Source organism: Heptranchias perlo, chromosome 24 (assembly GCF_035084215.1).
Source record: "Heptranchias perlo isolate sHepPer1 chromosome 24, sHepPer1.hap1, whole genome shotgun sequence".
NCBI lineage: Eukaryota > Metazoa > Chordata > Chondrichthyes > Hexanchiformes > Hexanchidae > Heptranchias > Heptranchias perlo.
The window spans coordinates 2,824,975-2,848,375 of record NC_090348.1 but is presented as its reverse complement, the minus strand read 5'-3'; the positions used below and the strand labels follow the sequence as shown (position 1 = coordinate 2,848,375).

The following is a 23,401-nucleotide window of genomic DNA, read 5'->3' as shown; positions in this document are numbered from 1 at the left end:
CCAAGGTCCCTTCTGGGTTGCCATTCTGTAGGGGATGGTGTTGTGTGTCAGCTTCACCTCTGACTTCTGAGCGGTTCGAATCGCTCCCACTCCCTGGGTTCTAGACCTTGAACTTATTTGGGGGTTGTGACAAAGTGCAGCAGACAACTGGTTTTGGTGCAAGAAAAACTCGGTTTATTGAAGTCACAAATGAACTTATAACATTAGGATTACACTGAGATTATACAGACCTACAAAAGTACACTTAGTTAAGAATGGGGAACACACGGCATAACGAGGGAAAATCACGCTACTAATCCCCTTACCCTTGTCCCACCCCCAAAACCTAACTAAATTGAACTAGGAGAGGTTGTTACATAAGGTTAAATCTCACGGGATCCAAGGTGAGGTAGCCAATTGGATACAACATTGGCTTGACGACAGAAGACAGAGGGTGGTTGTAGAGGGTTGTTTTTCAAACTGGAGGCCTGTGACCAGCGGTGTGCCTCAGGGATCGGTGCTGGGTCCGCTGTTATTTGTTATTTATATTAATGATTTGGATGAGAATTTAGGAGGCATGGTTAGTAAGTTTGCAGATGACACCAAGATTGGTGGCATTGTGGACAGTGAAGAAGGTTATCTCGGATTGCAACGGGATCTTGATAAATTGGGCCAGTGGGCCGATGAATGGCAGATGGAGTTTAATTTAGATAAATGTGAGGTGATGCATTTTGGTAGATCGAATCGGGCCAGGACCTACTCCGTTAATGGTAGGGTGTTGGGGAAAGTTATAGAACAAAGAGATCTAGGAGTACAGGTTCATAGCTCCTTGAAAGTGGAGTCACAGGTGGATAGGGTGGTGAAGAAGGCATTCGGCATGCTTGGTTTCATTGGTCAGAACATTGAATACAGGAGTTGGGATGTCTTGTTGAAGTTGTACAAGACATTAGTTAGGCCACACTTGGAATACTGTGTACAGTTCTGGTCACCCTATTATAGAAAGGATATTATTAAACTAGAAAGAGTGCAGAAAAGATTTACTAGGATGCTGCCGGGACTTGATGGTTTGACTTATAGGGAGAGGTTAGATAGACTGGGACTTTTTTCCCTGGAGAGTAGGAGGTTGAGGGGTGATCTTATACAAGTCTATAAAATAATGAGGGGCATAGATAAGGTCGATAGTCAAAATCTTTTCCCAAAGGTAGGGGAGTCTATAACGAGGGGACATAGATTTAAGGTGAGAGGGGAGAGATACAAAAGGGTCCAGAGGGGCAATTTTTTCACTCAAAGGGTGGTGAGTGTCTGGAACGAGCTGCCAGAGGCAGTAGTAGAGGCGGGTACAATTTTGTCTTTTAAAAAGCATTTGGACAGTTACATGGGTAGGATGGGTATAGAGGGATATGGGCCAAGTGCAGGCAATTGGGACTAGCTTAGTGGTATAAACTGGGCGACATGGACATGTTGGGCCGAAGGGCCTGTTTCCATGTTGTAAACTTCTATGATTCTATGATTCTAGGTCAGGGATCATGCTTACCAACCAGGGTTCCTTGATAGTTCGAAATCCAGCCAGGTAAGCCGGTTGCAGTTTTGGGGTACGCTCTTTGTGTCCTTTGGGGCCTGCTGTCCCCACGTGGTCCTAGTCTGTGGAATCTGTGAAGGTTCTTCAGTTGGGTGGAGTCCGCTGATGCGGTAAGGGGCGGTTGTGGGTGGACGATCTTCGTGGACGGCTACGGTTGCGGCCTTGTTGTCATCGGTTGAGCCTGCCACACCGTGTCCCTCGCCGTGATGTTGCCTGCGGGCCTGCGAACCTCCGGATCTCCTTCCTCTGCTTGGCTCAGCTATCTCTCCCTGCTTAAACTCTGCCTCAACCTGCTTAAAACCCTTTTACAACTGCTTAAAACTTGCTTACAACCTGCCCCCTTTGTAACTGGTGGCCCAGTTATACTATATTTCGAATTTCTTATCTGAGCGCCTGGGCTTCTTCAGGTGATTATAGTTTTTTGCCTTAACTGGTTTTGGGGCGGTTGCCTCATTGTTTTTAATGGGCTTGCATAATGTTTATCGTTGCCTTCCTGTCCCCGTAACTAGTCTTGAACTGAAAGCCATTGTATATGTGAATTCTTGATGGGCTCGCATTATTGTTCCATTGTTGCCTTCTTGCCTTAGTAGTTAGTAGTGATTATTTATGCAAGGTTTTGATGGGCTTTAGTTTTGTGTAAGATGAAGTCTTTCTCTGGGTTGATTGTTTTAAAGGGAAGAATGCGTATTCTGTCTCCTCTCGTTGTCAGGTTTCAGGCAACAATCCACACTGCACCCAACAAGCCCGGGCATGTCAAGTCCCAGGCCCTCATGGGCCTAACCTCCTGTCTGCAGGGTTCCACATTTAACCCAGCAGTTGGGTCCTCTGCCATAAAAGTCCAAAAGTCATATCCTTGTTGATGATATGAAAAATGTGGGAATTTTGAGAACCCTTCAGGTGGTTGTGCGGCCTGCAAGTGTGGTACTATGAGTGGGTGAGATGCAGCATGCCGAGTGCAGCATTGCGTATGGATGGGCAGTGTTTGTTGGTAGGTGGGTGACAGGGAGTGTGATGCGTGGAGCAGTGGCATAGTTGGTAGGATGTGCCACTTGACATTTGTATTCACTCACCTCGACCACTCTTGTCAAATCATTGATGCAATGGTGGTGCAATGCTCCTGGCGTTTACTTCCTGCGCCTCATTCTGCCAAAGCCTGTGGAGCTGCAGTCTGGAGGGTCTCCGGCCACCCTGTGGGTACATGTTGGCCCTCCTTTCGTCCATGCCTTCCACCAGGGCCTCCAGAGCATCATGAAAGAAGCATGGAGCCCTCTCTCGTGCCTGTCCAGCTATTCTTGTGGCCATGTTTCCCTCCTGCAAGTGAACTGTGTACCTGCCATTTGAAATGTGCACCTGCACCTTTTGGAGGTGCAGGCTGTTGATGACATACGCTGTGCACGTCCCATTTCCAACTTCCTTATTCTCCGTGCAGCCTCTCAGCAGCGCAGGTTGCACTGGCTGAAGAGATATCATGGTAAGCAGCAGGCAGCATGAAGTTCACATGCTGCCTGCGTAGGGTCCTTCAGGCGCGGGGTGCTCACACATCGCGCTACCCCCACCCGAAACTGACCCTTATCCAACTTTTCCCCCATAGTCTCAGGATAAGATGAGGTGAGGAGGAATTTCTTCACTCAGAGGGTCGTGAATATTTGGAATTCCCTATCCCAGAGGGCTGTCGATGCTGAGTCATTGAGTATATTCAAGACTGAGATCGATAGATTTTTGGACTGTAAGGGAATTAAGGGATATGGGGATCAGAAGGGAAAGTGGAGTTGAGGTCAAAGATCAGCCATGATCTTATTGAATGGCGGAGCAGGCTCGAGGGGCCGTATGACCTACTCCTGCTCCTAATTTCTTATGTTCTTACGTTTTTATGATGATCAGTTCCATTGATATAAGACTTAATGGGGCTAAGGCGCTACGCAGACGCCTAAGGACCCAAAATGGCGTCCAAGATGAGCACGCACACTTCCATATTCGTAAAGCCGTTTGCTCAAGTGCACTTAACGAACGCCGGCAGCATGTAAATTAGGGAGATTATGCGGTAGATCAGTGTGCAATGCTGATTTAAAGGGACGGATGTGATTTTGGAATTCCACGATCCAGCCAACATCGCACAGCTGAACAGGTCTTAAACGGCATGGAGGACCCCCCCCCACCAGCGTTATTTAAAGAGATCGTGCAGGCTAATTGCTGGATTATTGCTTCTGGCTGCTGGTGCATTTGTACCTGATTTTGGAGGTCTCCTATATTTGAATACTAGGACGAGGGGACCATAGCCTAAAAATTAGAGCCAGGACTTTCAGGAGTGAAGTTAGGAAACACTTCTACATGCAATGGGTGGTAGAAGTTTGGAACTCTCTTCCACAAATGGCAGTTGATGCTAGCTCAATTGTTAATGTGATATGTGATTGATAGATTTTTGTTAACCAAAGGTATTAAGGGAAATGGAGTTAGGTCACAGATCAGCCATGATCTATCTCATCGAATGGCGAAACTGGCTCGAGGGCTAAATGGCTTACTCCTCTTCCTATGTTCTTATAATAAAGTTTCAGTGGCCTACAGGGAGTGGGCAGGCTAGCTGACAGGCTACAGCAAGGGCACTGGCAGAGTGGCAGGGGTGGGACAGGAATGCTGTCATCCTGAGAGGAGAGCCATGGAGCCACTGCCTCTTGCTGCCTCCTGTTATGCGCCACCTTCTCTTGCAAGAAAGTGGGTTGTGTGTCGGTGAGTGTCCTGCGAGATGTTTGGGTGATGTGGCTGTCATGGTTGAATAGTTGCCAGCGTATGTGACCTGTGAGTCGTGGGTGTGCGGCTTGCAACAGTGGTAATGTGCATCTGATTGAAAGTGTTTGTTGGTAGGTGGGTGATGGAGGGTGTGGTGTTGAGCAACCTTTATTCAATGTTTTGAAGGAACTCAACAGTTGGTAAACATAAGGACGGGACCTGCATCTGTGTTTTGTGTGTGTGATTTCTGACCTCCATTCAGACCCATATCTTAAATTTTGAAAATATCAGAGTCCCACAAACTTTGAGCTTTGAATTTGTTGCTCATTAAAAATTCCAGAGTTCCCATCATCACGATCCTTCACTATATTGCAACACAGATTCACTTCACCATTGACTTCCACCACTTCCTGCAGACACACTGCACCTCCCCTTTAAGAGGTGCAGGCTGCCTTTAAGTGGTGCTAGCCACTCGCGATATCGGGGCCCCATGTTGGTGAGCAGCCACTCAACAGCGCAGGTGGACCTGGTTGGACGCAGCAATCAGGTAAATCACCAGGCAGCACGAATATTACGTGCTGCCTGCATCTCAACGACCGGACGCAGGTTAATTGCGCACCGGAACCTCTATGCCCGGTTTCAGGGGTTATCCAGTATAATCCCCATAAAGTTATGCTAAACCGTTATAAAACACTGGTTAGGCCTCAGCTGGAGTATTGTGTTCAATTCTGGGCACCACACTTTAGGAAGGATGTCAAGGCATTAGAGAGGGTGCAAAAGAGATTTACTAGAATGGTAACAGGGATGAGAGACTTAAGTTATGTGGAGAGACTGGAAAAGCTGGGGTTGTTCTCCTTAGAACAGAGAAGGTTAAGAGGAGATTTGATTGACTTGTCCAAAATCATGAAGGGTTTTGATAGAATAAATAAGGAGAAACTGTTTCCACTGGTAGAAGAGTTGGTAACCAGAGGACACAGATTTAAGGTGATCGGCAAAAGAACCAGAGGAGACATGAGGAAACATTTTTTTACGCAGCGAGTTGTAATGATCTGGAACGCGCTGCCTGAAAGGGCGGTGGAAGCAGATTCAATAATAACTTTCAAAAGGGAATTGTATAAGTACTTGAAAGGGAAAATTTTGCAGAGCTATGGGGAAGGGCAGGAGAGTGGGACTAATTGAGTAGCTCTTTCAAAGAGCTGGCACAGGCACAATGGGCCGAATGGCCTCCTTCTGTGTTGTACCATAGTATGATAATGAACTCCTCTGCCTGCATATTGGCTCCAAAAACGTACCTACCTTGGCCTAGACCAAGGCCTAAAATAAAATGTCATCTTTCCTTTTCAGGGCTCTTCTGCTCCTAAATCCTCACTGTCTCTTTGAGTGCCGCAACAGCACTGCATCGATTTTCCTGCAAGGCAGTGATGGACATTGCTTGATAGCGGGGATCCTGCCGGGAGAACACCCTGCAGGTCAACTGAGCCCCCACTGTTACTCCACCAGCAAGAGGAGAATCCAGCTGAAGTCACTCAGCTGGGCCTGAGCTGAGCCACTAACAGCGGTTCTCCGACTTCAGAATAGGGACCTACCCCTCTCCCCATCGGTTGCCAGGCTCGAAGAAAAAGAGAAGTCTCATAATCCTCCCCTACTCACCCACCATCATTCTTCACATGCACATTGCTGCAAGCTTAATTTAAAGTGCTTACTCCAAAGTTATTTTATAACAAATATATAAAGTGATTTTTTTTTAGGAAATATTTTTCCAAATTTATTTTAGAAAAATTCTTTAAACAATATAATCAACTACTTACAATGATCGAAAGAATGCTAAATTCTCAATTGACTCCTTTCATAAAGTTCATAATTTTTGTTGCATGTGATCTTGCTGTAGAAAACAATGAACTGTTGCTGAGCTTATGTACCATACAAGGAGAAGAAGTGGAAGAAGAGGAACAGACGTACAACAGATCAGAACCAGTCAAAACTGCAGACATTATGGCACCATATAGAAGGGCTGGACAAAAACTGACCTCTGTCCACCTTCTACGTTACAATAACCACCTTCGCAGGCTATACAACATCAATCTACTTCCAGGTAAGATATCTGGCATTTATTCTCAGTGAGACTGACAGATAAAAGAGCCCAATGGAATGTAGAAATTTGAATACTATGTGATAAACACAGTTTTCTAAACATCTTCAGGAGAGCAGCACAATTTCACAAAATTGGTAAAGTCTTCGACCTCTTTACAGAAGTAGATGAGATTTTATAAATGGCTGTATTACGGGTCTCAGTGAAGAGATCGAAACAGAAAGAAAATCTATATTCTTTAAGTTGGATGGCTTTGTCATGGGCTAATCCTATGCTCCCCACATGACCATATGAACAGCAAATAAGGCAGGCAAAACAAACCAGGGCATTAGTATATAAAGTGGAGTTCTGTACTCAGGCCCGATAGCATTAAAACATAAGAAATAGGAGCAGCAGTAGGCCATATGGCCCCTCGAGTCTGCTCCACCATTCAATAAGATCATGGCTAATCTTCAACCCCGATCCCCATATCCCTTGATTCTCTTAGTGTCCAAAAACCTATGCCCCAGTTGGATCCTGCTTGTACAATATGCTCTTTGGCACTGACCTGCCCAACACATTATCTGCATTAAAACAACAGGTGCCTCCACAGTGGTTCAGCAAGTCTGTTCCAACATCCCACCGAAGGCTTTAAATACTGGGCAAAATGGAAGAGTCGTATTGATGCATGAAATGATTTTAACTAAAGTGTGAGACTGTGACTAGCCACATTTGCCTTGGGTTGAGAAAACACACCTGGATAGACAACCACAGTAGACCTAAGGGGGTAGACTACCCCGCGGCTGCTTGTCTCTCATAACGGCTGGTTTTCCACAGTTTTTGTGACTCCTCCGTCAAAGTTAATGGCAGACGAGCCCAAGGAGCCTGGTGGAAATTCACCCCCAGGGTACCCAACCGTACCAAGTTAGGAATTACTGACACTGCAGGGTGCTACGGGCAGAATGACATCAATTATTATTAGAGCCTCACAGACAGTGGATAACGCTGGCAAGGTGGCAGTTCTGACCAGAACTGAAGAGGTCAGAATTTGGAGAGGAGAGAGGATCAGCTGGTTCCAGCCTCATTTAAATTCTGCCCCAAATTCCGCAGTGAGCGAGGGAGGATTTACGATTCACCCACACTAGCGAGAGCAGCCATGTAAATGAAGGGTTTAGGTCAGGAAGACATTTTTTGTCCTAAATACCGTAATTTCCACCATAAGAACTGTCCAACTAACGTAAGCCATTATAAAACAAGTGCAATGCTCAGAAAAGCAGCTGAGCAAAGCTGATGCTCGAATCTTAAAGGTAAATTTCTATGTTTTACTGTGGTGCTATATGTAGACTCATAACTTTACCTTAGATTAGTCTGTTCATAAGGCTGTTTATTTAGGCTGCTTTCCTCAGCTGCACAGCATCAGGGCAGCACTGGCAGTTCTCCAGCACAGAGCGATGGAGAGGGGCCCAGTTCAATCAGCACAATGCAAGTTGGTTTATAGAGCAACCCCTCAGCAAACAGCTGCTGTGCACTGCCCTCTGCTGCCCTCATGTCAACACACACACACAAACTATTCACAGAATGGATGTGCAGGAAGGGGAGTGTGAGTCTGTCCTTTGCTCGCTCAAAAGCACACGCACACACACACAGACACACGCACACAAGCGCACACGTATATGTAGATGCAGACACATGCACACACACATGCACATACACACAGGCGCACACACGCACATATACATATACATGCACACAAGCGGACATGCACACGTACATGCAGACACATGCATGCACATGCACACACATTCATTCACATACATGTACAAACACACATGCACACAGACACACGTGCACACATATACACAAACACATACATGCAGACATGCACATATACACACACAGACACACATACAGACATACTTGAACATGCACACATACAAGCACACACACTCAAAAAGGCAAACACACATGGATACAGACACATCCACACGCATGCATGCACACATACACACATGCACACATACACACGCACACACATGCACAAACATACTCGCACACATACATGTACACACAAACACACATACACATGGAGACAGATACACATACACAGACACATGCAGACATGCACAGACACATGCACACACATACACACAGACATGCACATGCAGACACACTCACGCACATGCAGACACATGCACATACACACATGCACACAGACACATACACACACATCCAGAAGCACACACTCATGCACACGGAGACTCAAACACGCAGATGTGCACACACACAAACCTTCATGCACGCACATACATGCAGACACACACATACACACAGATGTACATGCAAACACACGTACACACAGACATGCAGTCACATACAGACATACTCATGCATATGCAGATACACTCGCACATGCAGACACACACGCAGACACATACACACAGAGACACCCGCAAGTGCAGACACGCAGATACACTCATGCAGACACATGCACAGGCACTCACGCATTCACACACACACATACACATGCACATATACACAGATACATCCATGCAGACACACATGCATACACACATACACGCAGACACACACGCAGACATGCGCACGCATGCACATACATGCAGATGTGCATACGCGAACACGCACATGCAGACAGACACACACATGCAGACATACACACAGATACAGACACGCACACGCAGATGCACACACACATACACATACACGCAGACGCATACACACGGACACACACATATACGCAGACACGTCCACGCAGACACGTACGCAGAAACACACGCACAGACACACACACATGCAGACACACATGCGCAGTCACACATGTGCAGACACACACACGCAGATACGCACACGCAGGCACACCCATGCACATACACACAGATACACACACACAGACACGCACATACACACAGATACAGACACACACATACACGCAGATGCACACACGCAGGCACATACATGCATATGCAAACACACATGCAGACACACACATACACACGTACATGCAGACACACATACATGCAGACATATCTCATGCACACACGCAGATGCGCACACACGTGCATATGCACACCCATATGCAGACACGTCCACGCAGACACATACACACACGTGCAGACGCACACATGCAGACACACAGACACATACATGCAAGCCAGCGCACACGTACACACACAATTACATAGACACATACATGCAGACACAAACATGCAGACACACTGACATACATGCAGACACACACATACACGCAGACACATACACACAGGCACATGTGCACATACATGCAGACACACATGCACACATACACGCAAACACATACATACAGACACACGCAGATGCGCGCAGACACACATGCAGACACATACACACCCGCACACATACACAAAGACACACGGGCAGACACTCGCTCACACACATGCATATACACATGCAGAATTGTGGAATGTGATCTTAAAACACTAATGAAAATCGTGAAATCTGGTGTAATAAAAAGGAATTGATCTTACTCAGTTGCCTTGAAACAGTGGTCTTGTTCATAGACCTCTTCTCAGAGCTGTTTCTCAGTTGTGTATTTTTTTGAGTTGTCAGATTTTTGGGGGGCTGTGTCAACTTATTGAAAGCTGTTTATCAGCTTTTCCTAGTTTTGTCATTTGGTATGTATGTCAACAGGCTCACACCGCCCCAATATGTTTACCAGTGCCAAACAGATAAAGGGATACTGGTTGGATTGGCTACTGTATCCATGGTGCGTGAATTCTAACAATGGTGATTAGTAAATTTAACAGTAAATAATTTACTTTTTGAATTCAAATATAGTTGATAATTTGATAATTAATTTAGTACATTTACATCTTTTTAGTTAGAACTCCAATTGAAAATGAGAATGGTAAAGTGCCAGAACATCCTGATGCCAAGATCCATTCTACTGCGGATGCTGAGGCGCAACCGGAAGAAGGTAGATGGAGACACATCTGTCGTTAATTAATTGATAGATATCTTGAGACTATTTTCAAACTCCAAGTCAAAAATAGCTTTTAGAAACGATAATCCAGGACAAACTTAACAGTCACTTGGACAAGATTGGATTAATAAAGGAAAGCCAGCACTGATTTGTTAAAGGCAAATCGTGTTTAACTAACTTGATTGAGTTTTTTGATGAGGCAACAGAGAGGGTTGATGAGGACAATGTGGTTGATGTGGTGTATGTGGACTTTCAAAAGTCGTTTGATAAAGTGCCACATAATAGGCTTGACAGCAAAATTGAAGCCCATGGAATAAAAGGGACTGTGGCAGCATGGATATGAAATTGGCTAAGCGACAGGAAACAGAGAGTAGTGGTGAACGGTTGTTTTTCGGACTGGAGGAAGGTATACAGAGATGTTCCCCAGGGGTTGATACTAGGACCACTGCTTTTCTTGCTATATATTAATGATTTGGACTTGGGTGTACAGGGCAAAATTTCAAAATTTGCAGATGACACAAAACTTGGAAGTGTAGCAAACAGTGAGGAGGATAGTAATAGATTTCAAGAGGACGTAGACATGCTGGTGGAATGGGCCGACACATGGCAGATGAAATTTAACGCAGAGAAGTGCAAAGTGATACATTTTGACAGGAAGAATGAGGAGAGGCAATATAAACTAAATGGTACAATTCTAAAGGGGGTGCAGGAGCAGAGAGATCTGGGGGTATATGTGCACAAATCTTTGAAGGTGGTAGGACAGGTTGAGAAAGCGGTTAAAAAAGCATACGGGATCATGGGCTTTATAAATAGAGGCATAGGGCCCGATGTTAGCAGGGCTGCGGGTTCTCGGCGGGGGGGCTATCGGGCGCGTGAGTCACGCGCCCGGTGAAACTAGTGGGTTTCTCGCACGATCGTAGCAGACAAACCACTAATTGGATCCACTTACCTGCTCCTCCGGGTTCCCCGCTGCTGATCTGCGCGTCGGGCGGGCTGCGCATGCGCAGTAAGATCTGTCAGCTGGAGGCGCTCTATTTAAAGGGGCAGTCCTCCACTGACAGATGCTGCAACAAATAGCAAAAATGACAGCATGGAGCAGCCCATGGGGAAGGCTGCTCCCAGTTTAATGATGCCTCACTCCAGGTACCACTACATGGGGTGAGGAGGAGGGTGAGGACAGAGATCTTCCACCCGGCGGGCGGGAGGAAGCGGCCCGCCTCTGCCACCAGGAAGGCCTGGCTCGAGGTGGCAGAGGAGGTCACCAGCACCACCAACATATCGCCCATCTGCATACAGTGCAGGAGGCGCTCCAATGACCTTAGTAGGTCACCATAATATGAAGCCATCAATCTGCTTAACTACTCCCTCATGTCCACCTTTGATGCCCTGGTCCCCATCAAAACTTTTAATTTCCCATTCCGGCTGATCCTCTGGTATAACCCCCATCTTCGCTCCCTTAAGTCCAAGGGGCACATACTTGAGTGAATCTAGAGCACAACTGGTTTGGCCGTGCATCACCATATGTGGCTGGATCACAACAAGTGCTATTGGGCTGCACTCTCCTCTGAAAAACTGCACACTACTCCAGGATCATCCAGGAGAGCAAAGATAACTCCCAACCTCTTTTCTTCACTACCAACCGTCTCCTTAAACCCCTCTCCCCTGCCCTCTTTACCCTCACCTCCAACAACAAGTGCAAGGGGCTCATGGACTTATTTATCAATAAGACTAAGACAATCTGTTCAGCAGTTTCTGCTGCTTCCCCCTTCCCCTTGCCCACCAAGCTAAATCTTCCTGCAGGCTCCCCCCTGCCCTGGACCCTGACCCGAGCCTTTTACCAGTTTCTCTCCTATCTCCCCTCATACCCTCTCTGGTCTCGGTTTAGTTGTGGGACCCACTCCTGCCTCCCTCCATCCATTCCCACTGAACTACTGACCACTCAACTTCCCTTCCTGACCCCCATGTTATCTGACTTTGTAGATGGTTCACTTTCCTTAGATACTGTCCCTCTCACTTTCAAAATCGCCATCATCACTGAATCCTCAAAAAACCCCATCCTCAACCCCTCAGTCCTTGAAAACTACTGCCCCATTCCCAACCTTCCCTTCAAAGTTCATGAATATGTTGTCGTCTCCCAAATCTATGCCCATCTTTCCTGCAACTCCATGTTTGAATCTCTCCAGTCAGGTTTCTATCCTTGTCACAGCACTGAAACGGCTCTTATCAAAACCACAAATGACATCCTCTGAGACTGTGACCTTGGTGCATTATCCCTCCCCATCCTCCTCGACCTTTCTGTAGCTTTTAACACTGTCGACCACACCATCCTCCTCCAGGGTCTCTCCTCCAGCTCAGTGAGAATATCCTCACATGGTTCACTCTTACTTATCCAATCATAGCCAGAGCATCTCCAGCAATGGCTTCTGTTCCCACCTTGCCCCATTACCTCCGGAACTGCCTCCAAGGATTCAGTTAAACATTGGGAAGACTGAAGCTATTGTCTTCAGGCCCCACCACAAACTCCATACCCTGACCACTGATTCCAACCCCCTCCTTGACCATTGTCTGAAGCTGAACCAGACTCTTTGCACCCTCAGCATCTATTCAACTCCAAGCTGATCTTCCAACTCCATGTACTTACTAACCCAAAACCGCCTACTTCCACCTCAGTAACATCACCTGCTTCAGCCCCTGCCTCAGCCCATCTTCCGCTGAAACCCTGATCCATACATTCGTCACCTCCAGATTCGACTATTTCATTGCTCTCCTAACTGGTCTCCTATTGTTCACCTTCTGTAAACTTCAACTGATCCAAAACTATGCTGCCTGTATCCTTTCCCACACCAAGTCCTGTTCACCCATCACCCATGCCTTTGCTAACCTACATTGACTCCCGGGCCTCCAATGCCTCAGAAATTAAATTCTCATTCTTGTGTTTAAAGTCCTCCATGGCCTCACCCCTCCTCTTACTCTCACCTTTTGTGCACCCCACCCCTCCCCTGGTCCCACCATTGGTGGCCGTGCCATCAGCCATCCAGGCCCCATGATCTGGAATTCCCTCCGTAAATTCCAGTTCCCTCTCTTCTTTTAAGGCCCTACTTAAAACCCAGCTCTTTGACCAAACTTTTGGTCACCCCTCCAAATATCTACTTCTTTGTATTGGTGTCCACTTTTGTCAAATTACGCTTCTGTGGAGCACCTTGGATGTTTTTCTACATTAAAGGTGCTGTATAAATGTAAGTTGTTGTTGCATTTGACCAAACCTTGGAATATTTGAAGCTGGCATCAAAGTTTTTCCATTCCCCAGTGGTTACATCCCTCACCTTAATGAGAACGGAAATATCAAACAGAGTATCAAAATTATAAAAATCAAACTCCAATTTAAACCAATTACATGTGGAGGAAAATAATAGAACACAAAACTAGCACAGACATTACGTGGTAATAAATAGTGCCTTGCACATTACACACCGTTTGAAGTGGCACTTCCCTCGTCCAGGGATGGGATAATTTACATAATTGGGGCAGGCACCAGCTCCTATAGCAGCGAACTAGGGTGCCTGACCCACAGAGACGATGGAATCGGAGCAGCACGCTGCGGCTCCAAGAGGGGGAACCTGAGGCCTAGATCGGACAGTGAGGAAAGGTAGTCATTTCAAAAAATATTCAATCCTACAATGCCTATAGTAATGACAATCTGAGATCGATTACCATTTGCAGTTTCAACTATAGGCCCACAACAGAACCCATATCTGCTCTCAGCAGACATGGCCTATCAGTGACACTTGGGGTGAAATTCCTGGGGAAGCCTGGCAATGCCTCCCAACATGGTCCCAAACTACTGAATCAAAAGTGCCTATCCCCCCTCCCCCCGAGCACAATTTCTTTGTTTGTTTGCCTTCAATAGAACGGAAGCCTGGTGGATCCAGATTCTGCCCTAATGCCTGGCAAAATTCAAGTAAGAAAGACTTGCATTTATAGAGCGCCTTTAGTGACCTCAGGACATTCCAAAGTGCTTTACAGCCAATGAAGTACTTTTGAAGTGTAGTCACTGTTCTAATGTAGGGAAACGCAGCAGCCAATTTACACACAGCAAGCTCCTACAAGCAGCAATGTGATAATGACCAGATAATCTGTTTTAGTGATATTGGTTGAGGGATAAATATTGGCCAGGACACCGGGGAAAACCCCCCTGCTCTTCTTTGAATAGTGCCATGTGATCTTTTACATCCACCTGAGAGAGTAGATGGGACCTCAGTTTCACATCTCACCCAAAAAGATGGCATCTCCAACAGTGCAGCACTCCCTCAGTACTGCACTGGAGTGTCAGCTTAGATTTTGTGCTCAAGTCTCTGGAGTGGGGCTTGAACCCACGATCTTCTGACTTTCAGAGGCACGAGTCCTACTGCCTGAGGCCCATTGCACCCCTGCACTCAATTGGTGCAATTTCTGGGCTAGTTTTTTTTTAATTAACTTTAATTATAAATTTTAAGTACTTCTTTCTTATCAGTGAATATTTTTATTTTAGTGCCATCAGTTGTCAGTATCAAGCACTTCCAGGTCAAGTATAACTTGGGTTAGGTGCAAAATAAAACTCTCTCCACCCTGCCCCAACAAAGTGACTTAGCCACAGCCTCAGAAGAACAACCCTTATTGCATCAATGTGAAATTTTTCATTGTTCACTCCAGCTATGAGTGGGATGGCTAAAAAATGGGCAGTTTTGTACAATATGTCCTTTCCCATTCGGACCTGGGTTAAGATTATTCACTCTTTTTGGTTACACATGGCAAGATAAGGGACTCTTTTCTTATTGGCAGAGAGAAGGGACGTTATTCTCGCTTGATTGAAGCCCAGACCCTCGAGGTAAACTGACAACATAAATGGACAGTGTACTAACTCATTGCATCACGTGGCCCCTACACTTTACATTTATGTTGACGTTCTCATCTATTAGTGAGTGTTGTTGGTTCAAAGAGGCTGGTGAGTATAATATTCAGTTAGTAATATGGGTTAAAAACTGGGCAATGTAAAAATTTATTACAGTTACAAAAGTGCAGCAATTGACACCACAGTCATGGGTGTATTATAAGGCTATTGTTGTGGAGCAAAGGATCTTTAGTTGTGAATCCTTCAGATACTTTAAATTTTTATTTTAAAATTGAATCCTTAAATTTTTTTCTTTCAATTGATATAGATTTCTTGAAGTCTGCTATAAAAGAAATTGAAAATGGAGTTCATACACCTGTTTTTAACACAGGCATTTGTCTACGTCTGGGAGTAACGCATCAATTTTTAGCAGTCTGCCTACCTGCATATAACACTCGTTGCTGTGTTGAGAGTATTCCTAAAATCCTATATGAACTATTTGACAGGAGTCTCAGATTCCCGGACTTTCGCCCTGAGGTGAAGTTTATGTTTGCAATATTTTGTGGTGAATTTTCCAAAGGCTTCCCAGAATGAGCTTCTTTTATGGCATTATGGGCTATATAATTTTTCAGTGTCACGTAATAAAAAATATTACTGCCTCATTAGCCCTTCCTGTAATGTTATTTGATATTGTTTAGGAAGTTTATTATAACTGTTTGCTGTATAGTCATGCTCAGTGACATCAGATAGCATAGATTAAGAAAAGGCCATTCAGCCCATCAAACTAGTTACCTCCACTAGCCTTGTACAATCTAGCCTATCAAGTACTCTCAGCTGCTGTGGTAAAGTTGTGCACAAATACTGCTAACAGTGACTTTAGCGCACTAATTCATGCCCTGTTTTGAAGAGATTGCTTCAAATAAGCACACTTATTTGAACATTCTGTGCTAAAATGTTAAAGGAAGACAACAAAACCTAAAATGAACATGGAGCCTGAAAAAGTCTATCATTTAAAAAGTTATCCTCGCCAAGCCTTGCCTTATTTCCTAGATTCTCGCACAGAATTGGCATCCAGAGCTGATGACAGATTCGAAGGTGTTTGAGTCAACTGCACTGCAGACTTTTCCAAGTGAAAAATTAAATAGCCTACATTCACAGTCTGCAAAATAAAAATTTGACTAAAGCATTTTACAAACTGTAGCACACTGTCAGAATGGTGATATCTTAGATGAAGACCCCAGGCTTCACTTTTTAAGCTTTTGACATTATCAGCAAAATTAAATTGTGCATACTGCAGCCCAACTTTTGTTGTGTATGTGTTTTTTAATAGTGGATGAGTGATATTTAGGATTGTATATTTTCACGGTTGCATTCGCCTAGAGCCTATAAACTCCTGCATTTGAAACGGGCGTGGAAATTTATCAAAATCTCCTAAAATCAGTCTGGAACAATATGAAACACAGCCAATGAAAAATGTACACCCCTAATGATATTCAAGAAAATGAGTTCAGAATGAAGAATATCAATAGCATTATTGAAATAAGCTGAAAAATCTAAGCCTTGTTATTGATTAACACTTTTTCCCCACTCTGCTTTTTTCCCATTTGCTCCCCTCCTTCCTGAAGGTGTTGACTTGATTCCCCGCTGAAAGTCTTGATTCCTTGCTGAGGTACTATTTCATGGCTGCCAGATGCCCTCTGGTCAAAGTGACCATTCTTCATGTGGAAACCTAGATGTTGACACAGTCTTCGACTGCTTGCATCATAGCCAAATCTGCTTCAATCATCACCTGATGTCCATACATACCAACTTCCAACAGTGGTCACTGGGTAGAAAACAGGAGTGGGAAACATGATTTTCCCCTCTCTAACCTAGGGATACTGAGGCCAATTGTAGTGCGTCTACTCCTGCTCCAGTTGAGATCAGCAAACTCAGCATAGATTACGGATCAAACCTGGGAACCTTCTTGGCTTCTATGGTTCATTCCTGTATTGGTTGGCAACAGCTGGCATCATCAATTCCCGAGCCCCTTCTCACCGTTCATTGAATACCCTTTCAATTTTTTTTTTCACTTCACCATCGACCCGAACCAATAAGCTGAAATTATTCAGTAAGCTGAAAAATGTCATTGCCCAAACAGGTAGTATTAGTGGATGCCAGTTGTAACTGGCATCTGATAAAATGCTCCTCAGTGACATGGGCTGGGAATTTCCTCGAAGCTGCTGCCGCTGTAACTTCACTGGAAGTGGGGTCGAAACAGTTTATGCTGTACTTCCAGTGTAGGTACATGGCAGAGCGGCAGTAGCTCTGAGGAAAATTCCCGGCCATATCATAAACCCACATCAACTTATATTTATTGAATTTATATCACAAGCCATTTGGTATTTGTCACTTCAATAGACAACAATGTTTTTCTTCAATCAACCCCCAGCTAAGAGGCCTGTGATTCCTAGAACTTGCTTCCAGCCTTCTTTAAGATTACTGTAGCTGTTCTAAAACAATTGATGGCTGTGCTTGATGTTACCATTTTGGTAATTTCCTGATGCTAAATTGCGAACATGAGCAGACATCAAACTTTAAGTCTTTATTAATTGGTCATTAATTAATAATTTTGTATGTTTCAGATTTATACGAGTGTCTTTGGAGAATATATGGTAACATCGCCAGCGAACAGTTACATTGGTAAACTTACTCCCCAGATGAGCATAGCAGTAAATTCCACATCCAGAGAGGTCCGTGTCCAGTGGTACCTGCCAGCTCTGGTAACACCTCCTACAAGTTGTGAAACCCAGAAGGTAATAACTAGGTGAACCAATTACAGTTTTAAGCCCTGAAATTCCACATAGTAAGTTACGCCACCTTTGCGCCAATGCGACGAGTTGTGGCTGCCGATGGTCTGGAGAGCTGTTTGCGCAAGAATTTTGTGGACAAGCTCGTTTGCATATCCATTGGAGGAGTCATGGGTGTAAGTCCTGTGTAAAACAGGAGTAATGTGCTGGGATGATTAAAAATTGAAGTGCAGTCTTTAAAAAGCCAATTCTGGGTAAAGATTGCAGTAGCAGGCTGGGAGAGCAGCAGGTAAGTAGCAAAGTGCTTGGCTCACTCGGTTCACTGTCGGGTAGCTTCACCGGATGTCTTGTGAGTCTTTTTGTGCCACTTTTCAAGAATGAAGGGACAAGGGCACGGCACAGAGGCATGAGAAGTGCCACAGCTTCAATAAGTTGAACTTGCAAACCCTCCTCAATGGAGTAGAGCAGAGGAGAGATAAACTGCTGGGTATGCATGGGAGGAAGCCTCCAAAAAAATCTCTCGTGCCATGTGGATGGAGGTGGCACTAGCACTATGTGCCAACTCTCTCACTCCAGAGGAAATTAAACCCCTGTATGTCTTAAAAGTCAGATTTACATGAACAGCAAAACAAGGAGAGGAACAGGTGGGGCCAATACCAGGACTACTTATTAACACCATATGGGCAATACATTATGGAGCTCTTCAGCATAGAGCAGTGGAAGGCTCAGATGTTGAAGAGATTCGACACCTCGTCATACCATCCAAAACACATATTCCATCCAGTCCATCAAATGTTATATCCTATGTCTTCATGCACTCTTAGGGAAAAGTGATTAATAGGCCATAAATTGACAAAATAATAGCCAGATCATTAACATGCCATCCATTCTCACAGAGGATGGTGAAAGTCTGCAGCAAACCTCAATACAGCACCGCTAACCAGGGCACCTTGCAAAAACACTGATACCAAGCCCAGAGGCAGAAATTGCATGGCCTTTATTTAGAGAACTCCGGAGGTGGCACACAATTAAATAAACATCAGAGGTGGTGGTGTCAGGTAGGAGTGATGACAGGCCAGCACATTGTAGATAGAGGTCCTGTGTGCTGCATGCCCCTGATGACTTGCCTCTTGATCCTATCCTTAGTGCATTGCTTTCAACTGAGGTTGATAAGAGTGCCTGGAATGTGTTGAGCACAGTTTTGACTTTATGCCTATAGGAATGTAAGGGTGGAAGAATGATTGTGATCAGTGAGTCTGCCATGGAGCAGAGAGCTTCAGTAGTGACAATTGCAATATTGACTTCAGTAAGGCTGGCCATAGACACAGTTGGACCATCTCTCCTGAATGATAACATTGCTGGTATTAATGATTTGTGGTGCAAGATCCAAGAAACAATCAAAGCCACATTTGGCTGTCTTGGGAAACCTTAAGTGCAGCCATTAGAAAGGGTTTCAAAGACCCCTATTCGACACTCAAGCAGATCTTTGTGCTTAGTGAGGAGATGGCCCCAGCAGTGGCCTGCATGGAGAATAATAGTAATGTTAGCAAATGTGGCACCTTGTCCTGCCTGGAGTTGCCACACTAAAAAGCAATAAAACCACATTGACTGCGGCAGAGGAGTCTCCTGACACTGAAGTTTCATCAGGGTAGTCACGGGTGTAGATAGCTGGCTTTGGGAATCTCAAGCAGCTGAACTGATGGCTCAGCCATCACCTGCTAAGGAAGCATTTGGGCATAAGTCGCAAAGGGCACTTTAAAGCACGCCAGGAAAATACACAAACATGTCCCACAATAACACCACACAATCTACAGTATCACTTGCATTCAGGCATCACAAACACTACAATTCACTAAATAAAGTGACATATTTGGAACATGTTTTTTGGGCATTCTTTAATGTGTTGAAAGGAAGTTTCTTTTGTCCAAGAGTGCACCAAAGTGGCCTTTTGTAAGCTGAATTTCACCTTTATAGCAATATAATTACATGAATTAAAATTAAATCCCTTACAGGCAATATAGGGAAAAGTCCCAAAATGCTGCACCCAGATTGAATGGCATCTTGTGCCATGTGGCATGCAGTAAAATATATGGCCGTGAAGTTGGTAGGAAACTATCACAGCCCAGCCCACACAGGGAATAGTGGTTTCCAGAGGAGAAATAAGTTAAAAATATTTAAAAGGGGTAATTTTGTTATTACATTGCAAATGTCATCTATGAGTAAGGAAAACAAAAAAAATGTTTTAACTTAAAATTGTGTGTTTTCTTTTACGTCATTCAGGTCTTACTTATGTATTCGTGCAATGTAAAGCCTGTTACACTGATCAGCCTCAAGACAAGCACATTGGCTAATGCTTTCTGTGGTTTCAAGTGGATTTATTTAAAACGGTATTAAAAATATATTTTTGTAAATACATATTGGCGTTATATTTTACTAAAGCAGTGAATTTGTTTTTATCCAGACTGTCACAATAGAAGGAAAATGATCTTAAACATAAATATACGTTATTTTGCTCGTAATTATCGATGTGAAACCTGCTTCTTGCTAATTGAGATATATAATAGTACTTTACTAAACTGAAGAGCAATTATTCTTCTGCACAAATTATTAATGTCCTGTTATTTTGCATATGTTAGTAATTTGCCCTTTACATAGGTTAATTGTACGTTGAGGTGCAGTAATTTTGAAATTGCCTTTCTTGTTTGCTGGACTCTCTATTCAGTGGTCTGTCGCCATTCTGTAGAGGGCATTTTGCTGTTCCCTTATACTATCGTGATGTGGAGATGCCGGTGATGGACTGGGGTTGACAATTGTAAACAATTTTACAACACCAAGTTATAGTCCAACAAATTTATTTTAAATTCCACAAGCTTTCGGAGGCTTCCTCCTTCGTCAGGTGAACGGTGTGGAAATGAGATTTTCGGTGTGGAAATGAGATTTCCACACCGAAAATCTCATTTCCACACCCTTATACTATCCACAGTGATCTGCAGGTCTCATCTGTGAAGCAGGCTTTTTGGGATCTCCTCGTTCCTTCCATGAGTGCCCAAATATGCTGACTTCACAACTGGATTGCACGACTGAGGTTTTTTTAAATAGTGTTTACATGCCTTTAGGACAGTTAATTCAGCTGCAATAATCTGATTCAGCAGATTATTGCAGCTACCTTTTGATTAGCTGTTCAGTTGTGCTTTACTTGTCATCCACCTGAGAACCAAGAAAACCTGTATGTTCTGCAAGTGTGTTAGAAAAGGAAGAAAATACCATACATAATCATTGCACTAAGCAAATTAAACAGCTAAGAGTCATAAGTTTATAGTTAAAAGTAATTGTAATTCAAATTGTTACAGTTTAGAATTTTTCCCAATGTCCTTTGTCATGTTTGACGACTGTTTCACAGTCTCCTATTAACTGAAACCTGCAACTTCATTCTTTGCCTTATTTAGATTAGTGTAGCAAACTCTAACAATTAATCTGAATCATGGTAAATTACTTACTAGAGGACACATAAGATGTCCACCACATCTCCTATCTTCTGTTAGGTTATTTATATGCAGGAATTGGAATCAGTCCACAAGGGATTAATCGTTCCTTTTTAGAAAACTGCCTTATTTACAGCTTCTTGGATGAATTAGCTGAACTTTCTCTTTCCTTGCTACTGAGGTCAAAAAGTGTCTTATCAGAATAAGATGTTATATGTGGAATATGTGAGCCACAAGCAAACACAGAGCCCAGAGTGTCTTTGCCATACGAACTGGCCACTGAAAATTTCACCTGCCTTATACTCTTCTTCACTTTTAATAAAGTGCAGTCAACCAAGCATGATCGAAGGAATGATGCCATTATGAGGATTATGTGGAATGCTAATGGTAAATTTAAACAGCAAGGCTGCTGTTCCCAAAAGACAGTAGTGAAGTTGAGATAGAGCTGAATATGTGACCGTCAACCCGTCCGATGTGACCCTGTATTGGGAGCCTCAGCTTGTTTCTTGTTCTCGTTCTCTCTATGTACATCTCACACACTTTCTTTCATAGACTTCTATTTGGCCCTAGCTCTTCTCAGTTTCTGTAAATCCCTCTTTCGATGTGTCTCCTCTCCTATATGGTTCCCATTCTCGCTGTATGGCTGTCACATACTTTCTATCCCTTTTCTCTTTGTATGTCTTAGTCTATCTATTTGTTTGTCTCTTACTCTTTCCTTTTCCTGCCACCTCCTATGAAGACCTGGAATGCAACTTGGGGCATCAGCCCTCTAGCAGCCATTGAAATGCCTCTCCCTGGGAATGGGTAGCTGGTGTGCAACTATTCTATTGCAGTTGTATTTCTTTCCCAGTCATGGATCCCTCGCCTCAGCCCTGTTGCATCCCAGTACGGGGCTAGGCATTCCCCCTGCCAAACTCCCTTCCAGACCAGATATGAGTGAGTGAGGGGAGAGGGAAAGGCATGGACGCGGAAGCAGAGGCCGGAATGGAGCCAGCTTAAAGACAGTGGCCTCCTGGGATTAGAAGGCAAAGGCTGGGAAGAAGCAGGCAGGAGGGAGTGACCACAGTGACCGAGCTTGCCGGGAGGCAGCATGCAGGGATGCTTGGGGCCTACGTGAGGTCAGGAGATGGTGGCAAAATGCTTCCCCTTCCCTCTGGAACATGGAGTAAAGTCCCAGTGCTGACATCATCACAAAATTAAAGTAGTAATTTTATTTAAAAACTCCACCACACCCAGACACTGATACACTTTCTAATGTAGGCTTTATTAAAAACAAGTATTACTGCTGTAACTTTTGTGATAATACTGATATTAGAACTTCACTCTTTATTAATAATTGAAGGGGGCGAGAGGCCCACATTTTGCCATAGCTTCTTGCCCCCAACCTCTTTGCTTGATTCTGCAGTGGAGAGGAAGTCTGGAGTGGGACCTGGAGATGGGGAGTGGGGCTGAGTAGAGATATAGCCTAGGTTTCCACAATTATAGGTTTCTACAGTTATGTATTCCCATAGACAGTAAACTTCTATTGTTTCCCCATCTTTTTTAGACTTGTTTTATTGCACAAGAAACTTTCTGCACTAAAACAAAAGGCTGAGATGTACTTGCAACCAGAAGTTCCACAAGCCACTTCAATTCACCAGAATCTTAATAGACTGAGGCGAAGGTATGTTCGAGCTGAGTCTGCACTGAATATTAGAAAACTACCTGCACAGATAGAAGTAAGTCTAATGTAGAAATTGATAGTAAAATAGCATAGATTACTTTTAATGTGTATCATTTTTATTTGTCAAGGTAGATTTTTGGCAGTTCACTTGTTGCCATTAAGGTAATAAAGACACATCAGTGGTGAGATTATAAATTTTGTGATCTTTGTAATACTGGTGGTTATCATTCTCATTATGAGAGGTACAGAAATCACTCTATTGGTGAAGCATGCT

The 23,401-nt window shown here is 44.1% G+C and overlaps 1 protein-coding gene across 4 annotated transcripts in view; it reads left to right on the top strand.

The window, feature by feature from the left end:
- cfap54 (cilia and flagella associated protein 54) overlaps window positions 1-23,401 on the top strand; it is a 443,819-nt gene that overhangs the window by 405,177 nt on the left and 15,241 nt on the right. For 3 of the 4 annotated variants that reach the window (XM_068004603.1, XM_068004606.1, XM_068004607.1), the window contains 6 exons: window positions 6,171-6,374; window positions 10,225-10,320; window positions 15,522-15,730; window positions 17,818-17,988; window positions 20,263-20,369; window positions 23,011-23,182. In XM_068004603.1, coding sequence (XP_067860704.1) covers window positions 6,171-6,374; window positions 10,225-10,320; window positions 15,522-15,730; window positions 17,818-17,988; window positions 20,263-20,369; window positions 23,011-23,182 — 959 coding nt within the window. The remainder of the gene's footprint in view (window positions 1-6,170; window positions 6,375-10,224; window positions 10,321-15,521; window positions 15,731-17,817; window positions 17,989-20,262; window positions 20,370-23,010; window positions 23,183-23,401) is intronic. The other variant, XM_068004604.1, reaches the window with a different exon arrangement.